The sequence below is a fragment of the Garra rufa genome, chromosome 10 (genome assembly GCF_049309525.1).
Source record: "Garra rufa chromosome 10, GarRuf1.0, whole genome shotgun sequence".
Lineage (NCBI taxonomy): Eukaryota > Metazoa > Chordata > Actinopteri > Cypriniformes > Cyprinidae > Garra > Garra rufa.
In genome coordinates, this window is record NC_133370.1 from 12,817,045 (window position 1) to 12,834,631 (window position 17,587).

General features: G+C 36.2%; 1 protein-coding gene across 1 annotated transcript in view; it reads left to right on the top strand.

The window, feature by feature from the left end:
- Positions 1–17,271, top strand: part of LOC141344468 (kin of IRRE-like protein 1) — a 33,506-nt gene extending 16,235 nt beyond the window's left edge. The window contains exons 2-7 of the mRNA XM_073849360.1: positions 10,348–10,500; positions 11,698–11,847; positions 16,159–16,316; positions 16,407–16,557; positions 16,637–16,742; positions 17,097–17,271. Of these exons, the coding sequence (XP_073705461.1) occupies positions 10,348–10,500; positions 11,698–11,847; positions 16,159–16,316; positions 16,407–16,557; positions 16,637–16,742; positions 17,097–17,271 (893 nt within the window). The remainder of the gene's footprint in view (positions 1–10,347; positions 10,501–11,697; positions 11,848–16,158; positions 16,317–16,406; positions 16,558–16,636; positions 16,743–17,096) is intronic.
- The last annotated feature ends 316 nt before the right edge of the window (positions 17,272–17,587 follow it).

Consider the following 17,587-nt stretch of genomic DNA (forward strand, 5'->3'; position numbering starts at 1 on the left):
ACGAGAGATGTGGTTTCCCTCTTCCTTAATGTGTCTTTTGTGTTTTTAGCCTGTCTGTCTCTCTCAGGATACCCTCCTCTTTAGTTACCATGGCAACGGCATGCTTCCCCCCTCCCCTCCCTCCCCTCCCTCCTTTCTGTCTACCTTCCTACCCTGCTTTCACACTCACTCGTTTCTCTGTTACCATGGCAATGGTTCTCCCCATCATGATACCTGTTCATTCTTTCTTTGCGTTCTTTGTATTTTCTGCTCAGTTCAGAGAGGATGCGTCTGTCTGTCAGTCATTGTGTTGGTCTATTTGTTGCTCGTTGTTTGTCTGTCCATTTGTTCATCTCTCTGAATTCATTTGCTGATTCTCAATATCGCTGATTCTCTCTAAACAGCATCACTAGAGACAGTCTGCGCAGGGTGGGCAGCAAGCAGCACGCATATAAAGAGATTTTTGGGGTAATTTTCGCAGACGACAGTTGTTGCTATGGCGACAGAACTTTAGGATTTGGATGGAAGCGGTGGAGGGAAGAATGTGGGAGAATGGATGGAAACAGCGTAAGAGATAACTAAATGTATGGAGAGAGAGAGAGAGAGAGAGAGAGAGAGAGAGAGAGAGAGGAGGGCGTGCTGGATTTTCGGGAGACGACCCTCTGCATGTTCTAGTTTTTCGGCGATGCGCTGGCGAGCCGAATATGTCACACTGCTATACTGCAGCTGCTCTCTCTTTGTCATTCCAATATGTCCATTAGAATTTAGATTTGTAGGGGAAGGGGAAAAGAATCTACACTAGGTCCAAAAAAAATTTTTCCTCCCAAAAATTTGATTTTTATATATTCTGAAGTGGTTGTTGCCTGTACTAGATCACTGTTGTGGGCCGTTGTCAGGATGTTGCTATCAGATTTGTTAGTCTGAGTGGATACTCATAAAAATAAAGGTGCTTAACAATGCTATCGAAGAACCTTTTTTGTCTAAATGGTTCCATAAAGAACCCCTAACATCTGAAGAACCTTTCTGTTTCATAAAAGGTTCTTAGTGGCTTTGTTATAAAAAGGTAAGAAAGAGATGGTTCTTTAAAGACTGAATGGTTCTTTGTGGACTCAAAAATGGTTCTTCTATGGCATTGTTGTGAAGAACCTTTAAAGCACCCTTATTTTTAAGAGTGTAGGTTACACTCTCAAAGAAAAAAGGTACAAAAGCTATCACTGGTATTCTTTCAAATAGTACTAATATGTAGCATTTAGGTACTAATATATACACTTTAGGTAAAAATATGTAGCTTTAAGATCCTAATTCATGCCATTTAGGGGTAAAGAAGGTACAACAATGTCTTTTGAAAGTGTGCTGTCACAGTGACAGCTTTTGTACCTTTTTTAAAGAGTGTACTTAAAGGGATAGTTCAACCAAAAATGAAAATTCTGTCATTAATTACTTATCATCATGTCGTTCCAAACTTGTAAGACCTTCATTCATCTTCAGAACACAAATTAAGTTACTTTGGATGAAATCCGAGAGCTTTCTGACCCTGTATTGACATGAAGGGTCCTACCATGTTCAAGGCCCAGAAAGGTACCAAGAACATTGACAAAATAGTCCAAAACCCCCAAAAATAACGTCTTTATTCAACAATTCTTCTCCCGAACACTGTCTTCCGCCATTAGAGTACCACAATGTATGCTCTCAGATTTCATCTAAAATAACTTAATTTGTGTTCTGATGATGAGCAAAGGTCTTACGAGTTTGGAACGACATACATGTAAGGGTGAGTAATTAATGAGAGAATTTCCAATTTTAGGTGAACTATCCCTTTAATAGCCCACGAAAAGCCAATTTCTAAACTAAAATTTTCATTAGTAAAATAAAAATAAATGTAAATATTTAATCAATAATATATAACAAAAATAAAATAAAACAAAATAATAATAATTAAAACACTGATTTGTTTAGCTGTTTTTTGCATGTGATTATTAACCAACATATAAGAACCCAAAGTGTGCTGCCAAATTATTCAAGTATTATATATAACTAATATATATTAATAGGAAATATTTGAGGTCAAAAGGGTTCAGAATGTAAATTTGGAAAACCGTGGTTTATGATATCATTATCTTGCTTGAGTCCCTCCTTATTTACAATTCAAGTTTTGTGACTCGTTTTATTGTCCACCTGGCAAAAATCTTTGAGTAGTAGCACATATCTCCATAACAAGCCAGATGATTTAAGGTATCATACCTGTCCATAAAACAAATGGTGTTGCGATTATGTCTGAAAGAACTTTTTTTTTTTTTTTGTCAGTTAAGAAATTAAGTTACGGCAATGGTTTAGTTTAGGGACCAATTCTTACTATTGACTAGTTGTTTATTAGCATGCATATTACTAGCATACTGGCTGTTTATTTTGCACTTATAAAGCACATATTAATGCCTGAGTATGTATATTTTAGATCTATTAATCATAGCCCATCCCCCAACTATCTTACTATAATGAGCAGCAAATTGAGTTTGTTGAGGCAAAATTCATATTTCATATAGTTAACATATTAGTTCACTTCCAGAATAAAAAAAATCTTGATAATTTCTCACCCCCATATCATCCAGGATGTTCATGTCTGTTTCTTAAGTCGAAAAGAAATTAAAGTTTTTGAGGAAAACATTCCAGGATTTTTGTCCATATAGTGGACTTCAATGGTGGACAACAGGATGAAGGTCCTAATTGTAGTTTCAATGCTGCTTCAAAGGACTCTACAGCCGAGGAATAAGTCTTATGTAGCAAAACGATCTAAATCATCATTTAAAAAAAAACAACTTGGATAGAATTGTGGAGAGCCCTTTGAAGCTGCATTGAAACTGCATTTTGGACCTTCAACCTGTTATACACCATTGAAGTCCACTATATGGAGAAAAATTCTGGAATGTTTTCCTCAAAAACCTTAATTTCTTTTCGACTGAAGAAAGACATGAACATCTTGGATGACATGGGGGTGAGTAATTTATCAGTTAACGTTTGTTTTTTTTGAAGTGAACTAAACCTTTAAATTTCATGTTTAATTCAATGTCTTACTTGCTGTTACTTTGTAACTGTTTGTGAAATTCACTAGCAGTTTTCTGAGGGAAAATTGTTCCTGCACCCTTTTCAGTTCGGTATAAAAGATTTAAAATCTATTTTTAGTCTCAGTTTCTGATGACATCCTCAGGGTTGTGTTTCATTCCTGTTTCTTATTCACCATCATACCTTAAGGTGACACGGCAAAGATTCTCTTTCATCTTTAAAAAAATCTGAGAAAGTGAGATTTTTATATGAGTAAAAAATGTGAGAGAAGTTAAAGTCTAAATGAGAAATGACATGACAGAAGAGAGCATAAAGTTTTCACTTTCTGGGTGTTTGTTGCGCAGAGGTAATTGATGCTGAAAGCTTTTCTCAAATTTCTAATTAAGAGACAAAAACTGAAAAAAGAGGGCAGGAGAAAAAGGTAAGAGACACGAGGTGAGATGGAAATCTTTTGGAGGAAGAGAAGGACAGAAGAGAGACAGAAAGAGAGAGAGAGGAGGTAAAGGAAATGCCTCGCATTCTTTCAGTGCCGAGAAACAGAAAGTGTGTGTGTGAGCGAGATGAACGGATGGAAAAAGGAAATGGACAGTCGGGATGAGTGGGAGAAAGAGAGGAGAGATAAATAAAGGAAGAAAGTTCACATACCAGAAGGAAAGATGAAAGCTGAAAATAGGAGAAGAGAAGTCACGCAGGAAAGAAAAAGAATGGAAAGAAAATATGATAGACAGGGAGCCCTCATGTGTCTTGCACCCCATGGAGTTGACCTTTGACATTTCTAACAGCCTGTTGACACAAAGAGGTCAGTGGGTTGAGGCCTCAAGAAACTAAACAAACACACATTATGACCGCTATAGTCACAGCACATTCTTTTTCGTCTCTTTAGCTTCTCAGCACTCATTACACTCCTCACGCTCGCTCCTCTGCACTGCAACAGCTCAAAGTGGAGCAACAGCAGAATTTCATCATAATTTTGGTTTTTAAGCGACTGCTTCATTAGTGGTACACACACACACACACACACACACACACACACACACACACACACACACACACATATCTGCGAGATGTAGATGTTTCAGCTGCTTTTCTCTGGGGTTAAATCTCTCTCTCATCCGCTCCTCTGAGCATCAGTTTGCTTGGGATTCCTGGGATGGGAGGGATGTGTGAAATTAAATATTAATGAAATGAAGGGCGTTTGGCGAATCTTTTACACCCGTCCTGTTTCTGTGCCACTGCTAATGTCGAGGGTCACCAGGTCCCCCTGAGGCCCCATAGCACGCTGAGTGACATTTGAGTGGTTTTGCAGAATGTCCCGAAGCATGTTACCCCTGTACACAACATGCCGCTGTTTACAGCATACCGCTGTTTTAATATTTTGTGGTTTGTGTGTGCATGCATTACGAGTACTGGGGGTGTTTTTTTTTTTTTTTTTTTTTTTTTTTTTGTATGCCTAACATATACATGAATGTATCTTGATGGCTCATAGAGATTTTTTCTTTTTCAATGTTAAAAAGTAAATTTTTCATTTCATATTTTGCAGATTATGTGTTAATAAATTGCATTGTGGCATATAATAACATATAATATGTATTATATGTTGGACATAATCAAACTCAAATCAAATTCAGATTTTTTTACTCACTAATTTTGTGGGGAAAATCTGCAGAATACTGCATATATACATTTTATTGAGGATTGCTACAGTTGAAGTCAAAAGTTTACATACACCTTGCAGAATCTGCAAAATGTTAATTATTTTACCAAAATAAGGGTGATCATACAAAATGCATGTTATTTTTTTTTATTTAGTACTGCCCTGAATAAGATATTTCACACAAAAGACATTTACATATAGAGAGAAAATAATAGTTGAATAGTTATAAAAATAACCCTGTTCAAAAGTTTACATACACTGTATTTTTTTTTTTTTAGTGATAGTTGTTCTTTTTCATGAGTTCCTTGTTTGTCCTGAACAACTAAATTGCCAGCTGTTCTTCAGAAAAATCCTTTAGGTCCCAAAAATTCTGTGATTTTTCAGCATTTTTGTGTTATTGAAACCTTTCCAACAATGCGAACAGGAAAAATAATAAATTAAGAACTGAAGTTGAAGATCATGGTGAACTTATTTTTATTTTTATTTTATTTAACTTATTTTGTCTTCTTGGGAACATGTAAGTATCTTCTGTAGCTTCTGAAGGGCAGTACTAAATGAAAAAAAAAGATGTTTAGGCAAAACAAAAAAAATGTACACATCCTCATTCTGTTCAAAAGTTTACACCCCTAGCTCTTAATGCATCGTGTTTTCTTCTCAAGAATCAGTGAACCTTCTGTAATAGTTGCATATGAATCCCTCAGTTGTCCCTCGGGATGGAAAAGCAAAAATTGAAACTGTATCTGTTTGTTTCTCTCCTCTGTTTCACTTATATTTCCCTTAGGAATGAGTGGGATAGAGAGAAGTGGGAGAGCTTTACTCACACTTTTCCTATAGAGATCAACAAACATGACATAGGAAAAGAAACAGGCCTACACAAACAGGTAGATACCGTAAGAGAAAATTCAGTGAGCCTTTGAACCTTATAAATAGAAATAGTTGCATATGAATCCCTCAGCTGTCCTCATAAAAAATCATTTCCATTTTCATGATGCTGCAAAAGACATGAGTGGTCAAACACGTCCGTTCAGTGCATTTCAAATGCAAAAACAATGAAAAAGCAGCAGTGAAATGCAAATACGCATTCTCCGTAAAGGGCCTCTTAATGAATCGTTTAAGCGAATGATTCAAATGACTCACTCATTAAAGCAGTCACTTGTTACCACTTACTGGCAAAGTTGCTAAAAAAATTGAGAAATCAGGTATTAAATAATAACGCAAGAGTTGATCAGGATGGGTTAAAACTTTTACTTTTACATTAAAATTCTTCTAGTACAAAAGACCCAGATCAAAGAAAGATGCAGATGGTGGAAAAAGTAGAGATGGTGGGAAGACAGAGAAATAATGCGAAGGTGTATAAGAAATGTGTTGACTGTGTTGTAGAGGGGGAAAAGTGTACACTATTGAAGTGTACGTATGAATGGACAGAGTGAATGAAGGAGATTGAGGAGGAGTTTTCAAATGGAAGAAAGGTGAGGACTGTGCAAAAAAGGAGGAGTGAGGTGAAAGATGAGGATATTTAAAGAGTGGGATGAAATCAGAGGGGGAGAAGGATGGAAAAGTACTGTAAAAAGCAAAAATTGAAATTGCATCTGTTCGTTTCTCTCCTCTGTTTCACTTCACTTCCCTCAGGAATGAGTGGGATAGAGAGAAGTGGGAGAGCTTTACTCACACTTTTCCTATAGAGATCAACAAACATGACATAGGAAAAGAAACAGGCCTACACATACGTACAAAACAGGTAGATACAGTAAGAGAAAGTCAAATAAGCACAACAGGACAGACACACACACATACAGTACTTACTCATTGATGTTAATGAGAGCTGATGTGTGCAGAGAGGTTAGCATATTTACTACTCTAAAAAAGCAATTAGCACCACAGAGAAATGAAATGAAAGAGTGAATAAAATATGTCTGGAAACAGATGGAAGGGAAATGAGAGTATTTGAGAAAATGAGTTGAAAAAAATGGGATGGCAAACTAGAGGCAGAATTATACGTGTTTTTTTTGTTTTTTTTCCAAATAATAAATTTCATTGCTGTTTCAATTTTGGCTTATAGGCTACACTGCGTTCAATTTTTATTGAATATTTAATTGATTATTTTATGATTTCTGCAAAGGGAGACAGCAAATTTACAAAATATCTTCATGGAACATGATCTTTACTTAATATCCTAATGATTTGTGGCATGAAAGTAAAAGTGATCAATGTATTGTTGGCTATTGCTACAAATGCACCCATGCTACCTATGACTGATTTTGTGGTCCAGGGTCACATATATCAGCATTAAAAATTAACGAGGGATTGGGGCAAAAATTTCACTGATATTTGTGATGCCCTTGTGATAAAACCCTCAAGTTGTTTTTATTTGTCTCATTCAAAAGTTTTTAAACACTACTTTTACTTAGTAAGAATGCATTTGCTTAATATAATTGATAATAATGATTGTTTTATGATTTCTGCAAAGGGAGACAGCTCAAATCCAGACACTTTTTTAAAACACCATCATGATAGTTTCAAGATCACTGTACATTTTGGAAATACTAATAAGACTATATAAATGGGGTACACAGCATTTCCTTAAAACACAATACAATTGTTAAATGTTAAATAAAATATGTATTCACAATATAACCATTTTATTTGTTTTAAAATGTATATTGTTGCAGTTACTGTACATCCCAACAGCACACTTTCATTGTTTTCACTCTACATAATATAAATATGCAAAACTTTGATTTACTGGTATTTAAAGTTTATTTCGACTGCTGCAAAGACAAATACAATATGCAACCACAAAAAAGTGAATAAAACACTAAGGAAAGCAAAGAGTGTACAAACGAATCAATTGAATCAAATGAAGATTCATTTATTTGATTTGTTGAAAATAGAGGCTCCAAAAAGTTGATTCCATTCACAGAAAATCACAGAAAAGTGGACTGGTTTTGGGCTACTTTTGATTAGCAGTTGTACTAGTTTAGCTTCGCAGAACTGGCAACCCTATTTACCCCAAAAGATTCTTCACAATTTCGATTCATTCCAATGAATCGAATCTTTTAATTCTGTTCACAAAACGACTCGTTTAGCTTCCTTCAGTAACTCGCCTGCAGATGGCGACCGCCGAATCATTTGCGATGTAAACAACACAACAGTGCTTGCTAATCGATCACAATTAACGTTACTTGACTGGACTTGACCGAAAGCAACTCGTGTTTGAAAGAAGAGGCAACACATAAGCAATGAAAGAGGTGAAAACATATTAAATTTAAACTGTCCGGAAACACTATAGCTTCCATCTCAGCTGCCTGTGGCTAATCCGGAAGTTCTGGTTTAACGTTACAATAAAAACACATATATTTATGTATTGTTTTAAAAGGAAATTTTATATCGTAAACCATTACGTTGTAACTTATACTTTATATACTTTATATTGCGCAGTTTAGTAAAAGATCTCACTTTCGTCTGGAATCGATTCCGAAGTTTGAATCAAAGTCAGAGTCGATTCACTTTAATCTGGTGATGTAAATATTTTGGTATCTGAGGCAGACTTAGACACAGAGTGAATTTTAGTACTCACAAGTGCTCATGGACACCACACAACACTCACCCACACAAAATACAGTTTTTTATTTGTTTGTGTGCAAAATTAGAGCAAGACTTGCCCTGAGGAAAGATGTGGACAGATGAATGTTCCGTCTGAGACCATTTGACTAAGTCATGTATTCTTGCTTACCTCTCTCGGCACATAATTAAAAGCTTGTTTCTGTGTCTCTGTGTGCTACAGGGAACATTATTGTCATTCTCTGTTTATCTCTTTCTCTCCATGACGTTTTGCATTTGGCTCTGCTTTTCTAAATGCTTAACATTTGGCAGCACCACTTCAGGGATGGTTTTCTTATACTGTAGCATCTGGAAATACTTCAGAGTTTTCAAAAACACACACGCACACGGAGACGAATCAGTCTATGAATCAGACATCAGATGTTGTGTCTTTGTTCTGAAGGCACTTTTGCATCACTAATGACTAGTTAACTGAGTGAAGCTGCTTTGAGCGTTCTGATACACGGGCCAGTATCATTAAGCGCTGTCATAAGCAGCTGTGCCGCAAAGACATGACGTCATGTCTTTTGCAGTCCAATCACGATGCATGGACAGTTGCGAAGAGAGAAGGCTGGTTTAATGACAGGAACTCGATGTCCAGAGTCCTTGACTCTCCGTATGACTTTCTTTCTTCTACGGAACACCAAAGTCAGCTTGACAGCTTCAGTCCACTTTCATTTGGACTATGTGGAAAAAAACGCCAGTACATTCTTAATTATTAGTTTGCTGGAGTAAATGATGACAGAATTTCCATTTTGGTGTGACCCGTTCCTTTAAGTGTGATGAAGAGTTTTGTTTTATGGCTGTAAATGTAATCCCCTGGAGGTGCACCCTTTCCTTTTTTTCTCCTTCCCTTTATTAACGTTTTGCCTTAATTAGCAAATTGGACTGTTACCAATAATCCTGGAGGAGTGGCATGTGCCGGAGGAGAGAGAGAGGCAGGAAGAGAGAGAGTGACAGAATTTTTCAGAAATATCTCTGCGATGATGTAATGGATAAAAATATTTGTGATGTGGCTTTAAGAGTCTGTAGCTTATGTTTGTAAAAAATTGTAATGTGCATTTATATGTATACATTGAAATAAGACCATAATTGGACCATGAAACCAGTCATAAGGAAATGAAAATGTTAAATGAAAATGATCTGTAATCTGAATTAATAAACTTTCCATTGATGTATGGTTTGTTAGGATAGGACAGTATTTGGCCGAGATACAACTATTTGAAAATCTGGAATCTGAGGGTGCAAAAAATCCAAATATTGAGAAAATCACCTTTCAAGTTGTCCAAATGAAGCTCTTAGCAATGCATCTTACAAATCAAAAATTAAGTTTTGATATATTTACAATAGGAAATTTACAAAATATCTTAGAATACAATCTTTACTTAATATACTAATGATTTTTGGCATAAAAGAAAAATTGATCATTTTGAGTCATACAATATACTGTAAAAATGTCCCTGATATTTGTGATGCCCTTGTGATAAAATCCTCAAGTTGTTTTTATTTGTGGTTTAAATATGGAGGGTCATTCAAAAGCTAGAATTTGTATTTTTTTAAGCATTACTTTTATTTAGTAAGAATGCATTTGATTCAAAGAGACAGTGAAGAGACTGTTGCAAAAGATTTTCTTTTTAAATAAATGCTGTTCTTTTAGACTAAGAATCAACAAAGAATCCTGATTATCACAATTTTTACAAAAATGTACAACTGCAAATGCAATGATTTAAAGGATTATGTGACTCTGAAGGCTGGAGTAATGATGCTGAAAATTCAGCTTTGCCATCACAGAAAAAAAAACGCATTTTAAAATATATTAAAATTTAAAATATTTATTTTAAATTGTAAAATCTAATATAGTAATATTTCACAATATTTAAATATTTATATAGAATTTAAATATTTGAATATGTTTCTCTAGGCTTGGGTTAGAACTATTTAACATAAATGTATGGGCACACCAAAAATCCTCATAAAAGTGGAAAAAAAACTACAGTGTCCATATAGAGTGTACAATAACATAAAAGCTCATTTTTGTCTCTCTTTGTGTCTGTCAGTGTTCAGCGGCCCGCGGTTTTCTCAGGAGCCAGCGGATCAGTCTGTGGTGGTCGGGGAGAGAGTGGTTTTGTCCTGCGTGGTGTTTAACTACACCGGCATTGTACAGTGGACCAAAGACGGGCTCGCTCTTGGCATCGGAGAAGATCTGAGGGGTGAGCGAACATGCACACACTCATACATAACACACATACATCAGATCACACTAACCAAGGGCGTCATGCACCGTTTTTAGAGGGTAAACGAGTGACAGTATGAGCTCAATAAGCGCTTGAGGTGGTATTAAGACAAGACCAAAGAAAAATTTAAATAAAACATTAATTGCACAACAGGAGGATTTAGCAGTACAAATTTGATTGAGCATTAAAGAGGACATGCTTTCAAATGAATAAACCAAGAAATATTGCAACTGAGTCTGACAGCCAGCAATCGCCATGCGTTTTAGTTGGATCTAGTCATACTAGTTTGAAAGGACACAAGGGCGGATACGATGACTGGATTTTCCGTATGAACCAATTTTTCTGCAATGTCTCAGACAAACATAATTTTTACTTGCACAAATTGTGCAACCTAATTTTCACAGATACAAATAATTATTTTTTAAATTTCCGAAATCAGAGGCTCGTGCCTCTTCAGTTTGAATGGGCATGGCAATAACCATTGTCTATACATATATGCAATGCAACGCAACGTACTTCATACAGCATACGTTTTCTCCTTCTCCTCCATTTAAAATGATGCAACAGACATAATTTGTTCCTTTCATTGTCCAGACATTGCCATTTTCTTTCTTTGTCCTCTGTCTCGCTCTCTCTCTTGCTTTTTTTTTTTTGGACGTGTTGCTCTTTTGTCTGCTCTAATCACAGACACATACACATATAGATGTGCAAACACGCGCACAGGTTAAGCGTCTGCTTGCTGATTGGTTGAGCTAAAGGATGATGTAATCGTTGCCAATACTTTTGTCCTCCTGGTATCCAGATCGATGATGTCATAATGTGTGTGCAAGGGAAAGTGTGCAGTCTGAATGCCAATGTGTTGGAGTGCTGCCCTCTGGTGACAAAAGCATGTCCTACAAGCCACCACATAATCACGTTGATTGGCTGTATAATGAATGGACAGCTTTCAATAAATTTACAGAGAATATGTGTATTCATTTATTGTGAGGGGAAATCCATGAAATAGGGACAGTCGTGCTTTCAATGCAAAATAAATATGAATTCTGACTGTACGCACAAGCTATGCTGGAGCATTTTCAACACTGTATTATCTGCATTTAAAATGATAAATGCATGAAACATTTTACTGTGTTAAAGTTTAATGGTGTGTGTGTGTGTGTGTGTGTGTTTCAGCATGGCCGCGATATCGTGTATTGCGTATCTTGGATGTTGGGCAGTATAATCTGGAGATCACGTCAGCGGACCTGACCGATGACTCGCTGTACGAGTGTCAGGCCACTGAAGCCGCGCTGAGGTCCAGAAGAGCTAAACTCACTGTTCTGAGTGAGTACACACTGAATATGTTCAGAAAAGCATACTACCATTGTAGTATTTTTACAGTATTTTTAATGTGAGAAGAATGCACTTCATTGCATGCAATTACCATGCATTTCGGTAAACAATATTCATACTGTATCCCACAAAACACCCAACTTGACTTTCCTTTTCTAGTGTATTGAAAGCAATATCAATCGTGTTTAACAACTCAGCACAAAAAAAGGCAAAACTGTTTTTATATTTTTGATATGAATATATTTTAGATAAATTTTAGATAAAAAAATGAATTGTTACATAATGTTAACACATAATTTTAAAAAGTCTACATTATGCTCTGTGCAGTCCTAACATAGCCACCAACACACAGGAAGTCTCTTTGTAAAGGAAACATTCTGCCTTCTTTATTTAACTTGTTTCGTAGGGACACTAATAGCAGGTCCGGAGATGCTGTACTGCTGCCTTGGAGCAATTTAACTATTTACAGCCTATTTTCTTTATGGGAAGCTATTCTGGCATGATATACAAAAGTGTACATTGCCATCATTACAGTACATAGACTTTATTGAAATATCAAATCACTAACACAAGTTACAGTACATAAATTACATTGTGAAAGTGAAACAAAACTTTCCACATACACACTACTATTTAAAAGTTAACATGTTAATGTTAACAATTTGCTTAAAGCCTTTATGTATAATGCAGGGCTTGACATTAACTTTTTGAGGCACTTGTCCTTCGGACAAGTAAATTTATGTTTCACTTGTCCATGCACAAAAGTCACTTGTCCGGGTAAATTTTTTTGCTAATGCATAATTCATTGAAAGCATCCAAACACTATCAATGTTAATACAATTCAGTTGAAACAGTAGAAAGGAACGTAGAAGTAGAAAGGAACAGTAGAAGGATCTCCAGACTCATAGTATAATACAAAGTAATACTTTGCACGCTGATGTGCACAGTGTATCACCAGAGGTAGTGGTGACTCTTGGTGAAAAAAAATAAAACTATCTATCCGACAGACGCCACAGAACATTTCTCCGTCTTCATAAATAACCCAGTCGAATTCATCTTTCCATTTGGTTACAAATTTTCGTTCCCGTTTGAACTCATATGGTGCTGTTGGTGTAAGGCAGGGCTCGAAATTAACTTTTTTACTTGGTAGCACTGGTGCTCCCAACTTTAAAAAGTTAGGAGCATCCCAAAAAATTTAGGAGCACCCAATTTCTTGGCCAATTCTGATTAACTGACATCTGACAGACGCCTGCCAGATGTTTGTACACAGCAGATGCTTTCCAGATCAAGAGATCTTTATCAGACATCTTGCAGATGTACATGTGCTATCTGAGCCGCGTTGTATAGTATATTGACAAATATAAACAAATATCAAGGAAAGAATTTTATTTCACCATTTAGTGTAGCTGCAGAATTTTAAAATATCAATTTAAGGCAATTTATGGCCCTTTTTTTTAAGAGCTGCACAATTTAAATGAACAGTATGAGTGGGGTTGGACAATGTACGGTAGAATATTAAGCCATAAAATTACAATATTTATAATTCAGATACAGACACAAAAAACAAAATATCTAATACAATGGCATTTCAACCTTTATACCATTAAAAGGGATAAATCAAGTATATAATTTCTTATATTTATATAAGATATATAACAGTATTACTTAATTGTTTAGAATTTTAAAAGGCAAATTAAATTATTTCACACTTACACATGGATCGATAATTCCAATAATTTGACCATAAACAGCTGAAAAAATGTATTGAAAATAAAAATTAATTTGTTTGTCACGAGGGGGCGCTTTAGGAGCGCTGAAATACTACGGTTTCCATAGTAACAGCTGTACACAAACCAGCACTAACGCCGTTTTATCAGAAATGAAATGACAATGCAAACGACATGTTTCTGAGGACAGTCTGTTCCCTTCAGATACATTCATATGAAGACATACGTGCAGCGTTTTGACTTTGAAACGTACAGCGTGCATATTTATTCAATGACATCATTGCCTTTTTGAAGATTTATCCAAACCTATCGCGATAGTCTTTCCGTCTCTTAAACTTATACGTTAATCAAGACTTTTAGTCTTGTACTACTAGTCAGTAGTTAGGCTAGCGACAGTTTTGAAACCGAGTCGTACCACACTCATTTCTCTCACTCGCACAAATGCTTCCAAATATAATTTGAGGTCGCACAGATTAATTTCTCGCAATTTCGAGAGAGAGAGAGAGAGAGAGAGAGACACGCGCGCGCGCGCGCACTCTCCCATGATTGAGCATAGAATGCTGCTACGTCAGAGCGGCCAAAGCATCAACAAGCTTCCTCGTACTTTTTGACAAGAGTTCTTGACGGGGCGGCCAGAGCTTCTTTTCAGCTCAAGTCGGCGGCGGTGTGAAAGTACAGTAACTTCATGAGCAGTTCTTTTCCGTTCCGTGTGTGTGTGTGTGTGTGTGTGTGTGTGTGTGTGTGTGTGTGTGTGTGTGTGTGTGTGTGTGTGTGTGTGTGTGTGTCGGCACGCTCTCTGTTCAATATTCCGCTCGGTGTTTGCGCTGCACGTTCTGCTCTGTCGTTAACGGCATATAACGTTAATTAACATGGCATTTTATTTTGTTTGAAATTTAACTTGTCCAGTCGGACAACCAATTTTCTCTTCCACTTGTCCTACAAAAAAATCCACTTGTCCCGGACAAGCGGACAAGCCTTAATGTCGAGCCCTGTAATGCATTGTTGAAGTGGTTTTAATGCATAAATTATTAATGTGATGCACCTTATAATGCATTGTACAATCTCATAAATAATTGTAACCACAGGTAAAACATTATAAATAACACTTATCAATTAATTGTTACACTATGCATTTTTATTTCAGTTATATTTATTTGTGACAAGGTATAATGTTTTACACTGCACATTATGATTAATTATAATGCATTATACTCTTTAATAACCCTTTATAATGCATTATACATAAAGGCTTTAAGTGTAGTATTACCAAATTATGCTGATCAAGGCTGATTTTATTGTTCAAAACTACAGTAATTGTGAAATATTCTTACAATTTTAAATAACAGTTTTCTATTTTTATGTATTTTAAAATGTTATTTATTTTTGATTGCAAAAGCTAAATTTTCAGCATCATTACTCCAGTCTTTAGTGTCACATGATGCTTGGTGTTTAAGAAACATTATGTTGAAAACAGTTGTGCTACTTAATATTTCTGTAGAAACTGTTTTTTTTTCATAATTATTTGATGAATAGACTGTTTAAAAGAACAGCATTTGTTTAAAATATAGTGTTTACATTGTACAGTGGTGGCCAAAATTATTAGAACACTACTATTTTCACCAGTTAAAAAACGGCTTTAAGTCAGTTATTTCTATATTTTGCTGTAGTGAGTCTAAGCATTCATTTTGCCATTAACTGTTACAATCCTGTGAGATTTTTGTTTGCACAAGGAGTCTGACAACAGCCAGTGCTCCACACAGATATCTGATCTCATCCTCATCCAGTCTATCTGGAATGACATGAAGAAACAGAACAAACTGAGACAAACTAAATCCAGAAGAACTGTGGCAACGTCTCCAAGATGCTTCAAGAGACCTACCTGCAAAGCTACAGTACTGTTAAAAGTTTTAGGCACTTGTGTAAAAATGCTGTAGAATGAGGATGCTGTCAAAAAACAGTTCTTTATCAGCTAACTTCTATTAACTAAATTAAATGAACATTTGGTGTGACATCCTTTGCATTTAAAGCAGCCCTAGGTGCACTTGCACATAGTTTTTCAGGTAGCTTTGCAGATAGGTCTCTTGAAGCATCTTGGAGACGTTGCCACAGTTCTTCTGTATTTAGTGTGTCTCAGTTTGTTCTGTTTCTTCATGTCATTCCAGACAGACTGGATGAGGATGAGAGCAGATGTCTGCGTGGAGCACTGGATGTTGTCAGACTCCTTGTGCAAACAAAAATCAATTAATGGTGAAATGAATGGAAATGCAAACTGATATTTCCTACTGACACACTACAGGAAAAGAAGTATAACTGACTTAAAACCATTCTTAGCTGGTGAAAATACTAGTGTTATAATAATTTTGGCCACCACTGTAAGTTTAATGCATAAAATGTAAGTTTGATGCATAAAATGTTTTCTTTTAAAATCTTACTAACCCAAAACATTTGAACAATAGTGTGTCATACACAATATTCACAAAGGACAAAATACCATATATGTGCCAGCGTTTATAGATGTTATCTGTGTGCACAGTGTGTAAGTCACTTTCAGCATATTATCTGTCTGTCTGTGTAGTTCCTCCTGAAGGTCCTGTTATCGAGGGTTCTCCAGAGATCCTGCTGACAGCAGGAACCTCATATAACCTCACCTGTGTGTCTCGAGGAGCAAAGCCACTGTCAACGATAGAATGGTACAAAGACGGTATCATAGTGGAAGGAGCTCATACCAGCACTGTGAGTGAGCACACAAGCAGATAATAGAAGCATAAAAATTACATATATGAGAACAAATCTAACAAAACTATCTCTCTGTCTATATATCAGGAGGTGTTAGCAGACAGGAAGAGGGTGACCACAAAGAGTTTTCTGGAGATCCAGCCAGTGGACACAGACACAGGACGAAATTTCACCTGTGTGGCCTCAAACCTGGCTGCCCCACTGGGAAAGAGGGCCATTGTCACTCTTAACGTCCACCGTAAGTGTTTGCGTACACCTGTGTTGACATACTGTATATGCACAAGAAGGGTCCTAATGACCTCTCGATCTCTCTCCAGATCCTCCTACAGTCGTTCTGTCTATAGAGCCTCGCTCGGTTCTAGAAGGAGAGCGAGTTAAATTTACCTGCCAGGCCACTGCCAACCCTCCCATTATGGGCTACAGGTTAGTGTGTAGTGTGGGAGTAAATGCTGATCGCAGTGATGTGCTCTCTCTGTTTTACAGATGCACAGTGTGTATTGTAGTGTTATTTTTGTATCTTTGAGATGCTATTTTGTTGTGTATTATTGACATTTTTTTAATGTTTATTTTAAATATGTCCATATAGTTTTTATTAATTGTTATTTACGTTTTGGTTTTAGTTATTGTAGTACCACAAGAAAATAAAAAACGCTCTCTTGGCAAATAGCTAAAATACAATATGTTCAAGTTTTTTATATTTTATTTTAGTTAACATTTATTTTCATTATTCTCATGTCATGATTTTTTAAACACTATAATAACCCTAATGTGTTGTAGGTGGGCTAAAGGGGGTGTGATTCTGGACGGAGCGAGAGAAAGTGTGTTTGAGACGACAGCAGATCACTCGTTCTTCACTGAGCCTGTGTCCTGCCTGGTCTTTAATGCAGTGGGCAGCACTAACGTCAGTATTTTGGTGGACGTTCACTGTGAGTATCTCAACCCATCCATCTAATGATCTACCACACGTTTATTGATGGGTTTTGTTTTTGTTTCATTCTTAAATATAATTTAAAACATAAAGTAAAGCCACTTTTTCACTTATGTTCTTATTTGGCATCTCCATACAGTACCAGTCAAAAATGTTTGAACAGTAAGACTTCAATGGTTTCTTAAAGAATTCTCTAGTGCTCAACAAGCCTGCATTTATTTGATCCAAAATACAGCAAAAAAGCTCTTTGAACTTATTTAAAAATGCAATTTATTCTTGTGATCTAAGCTAAATTTTCAGCATCATTACAAGTCTTCAGTGTCACATGATCCTTCAGAAA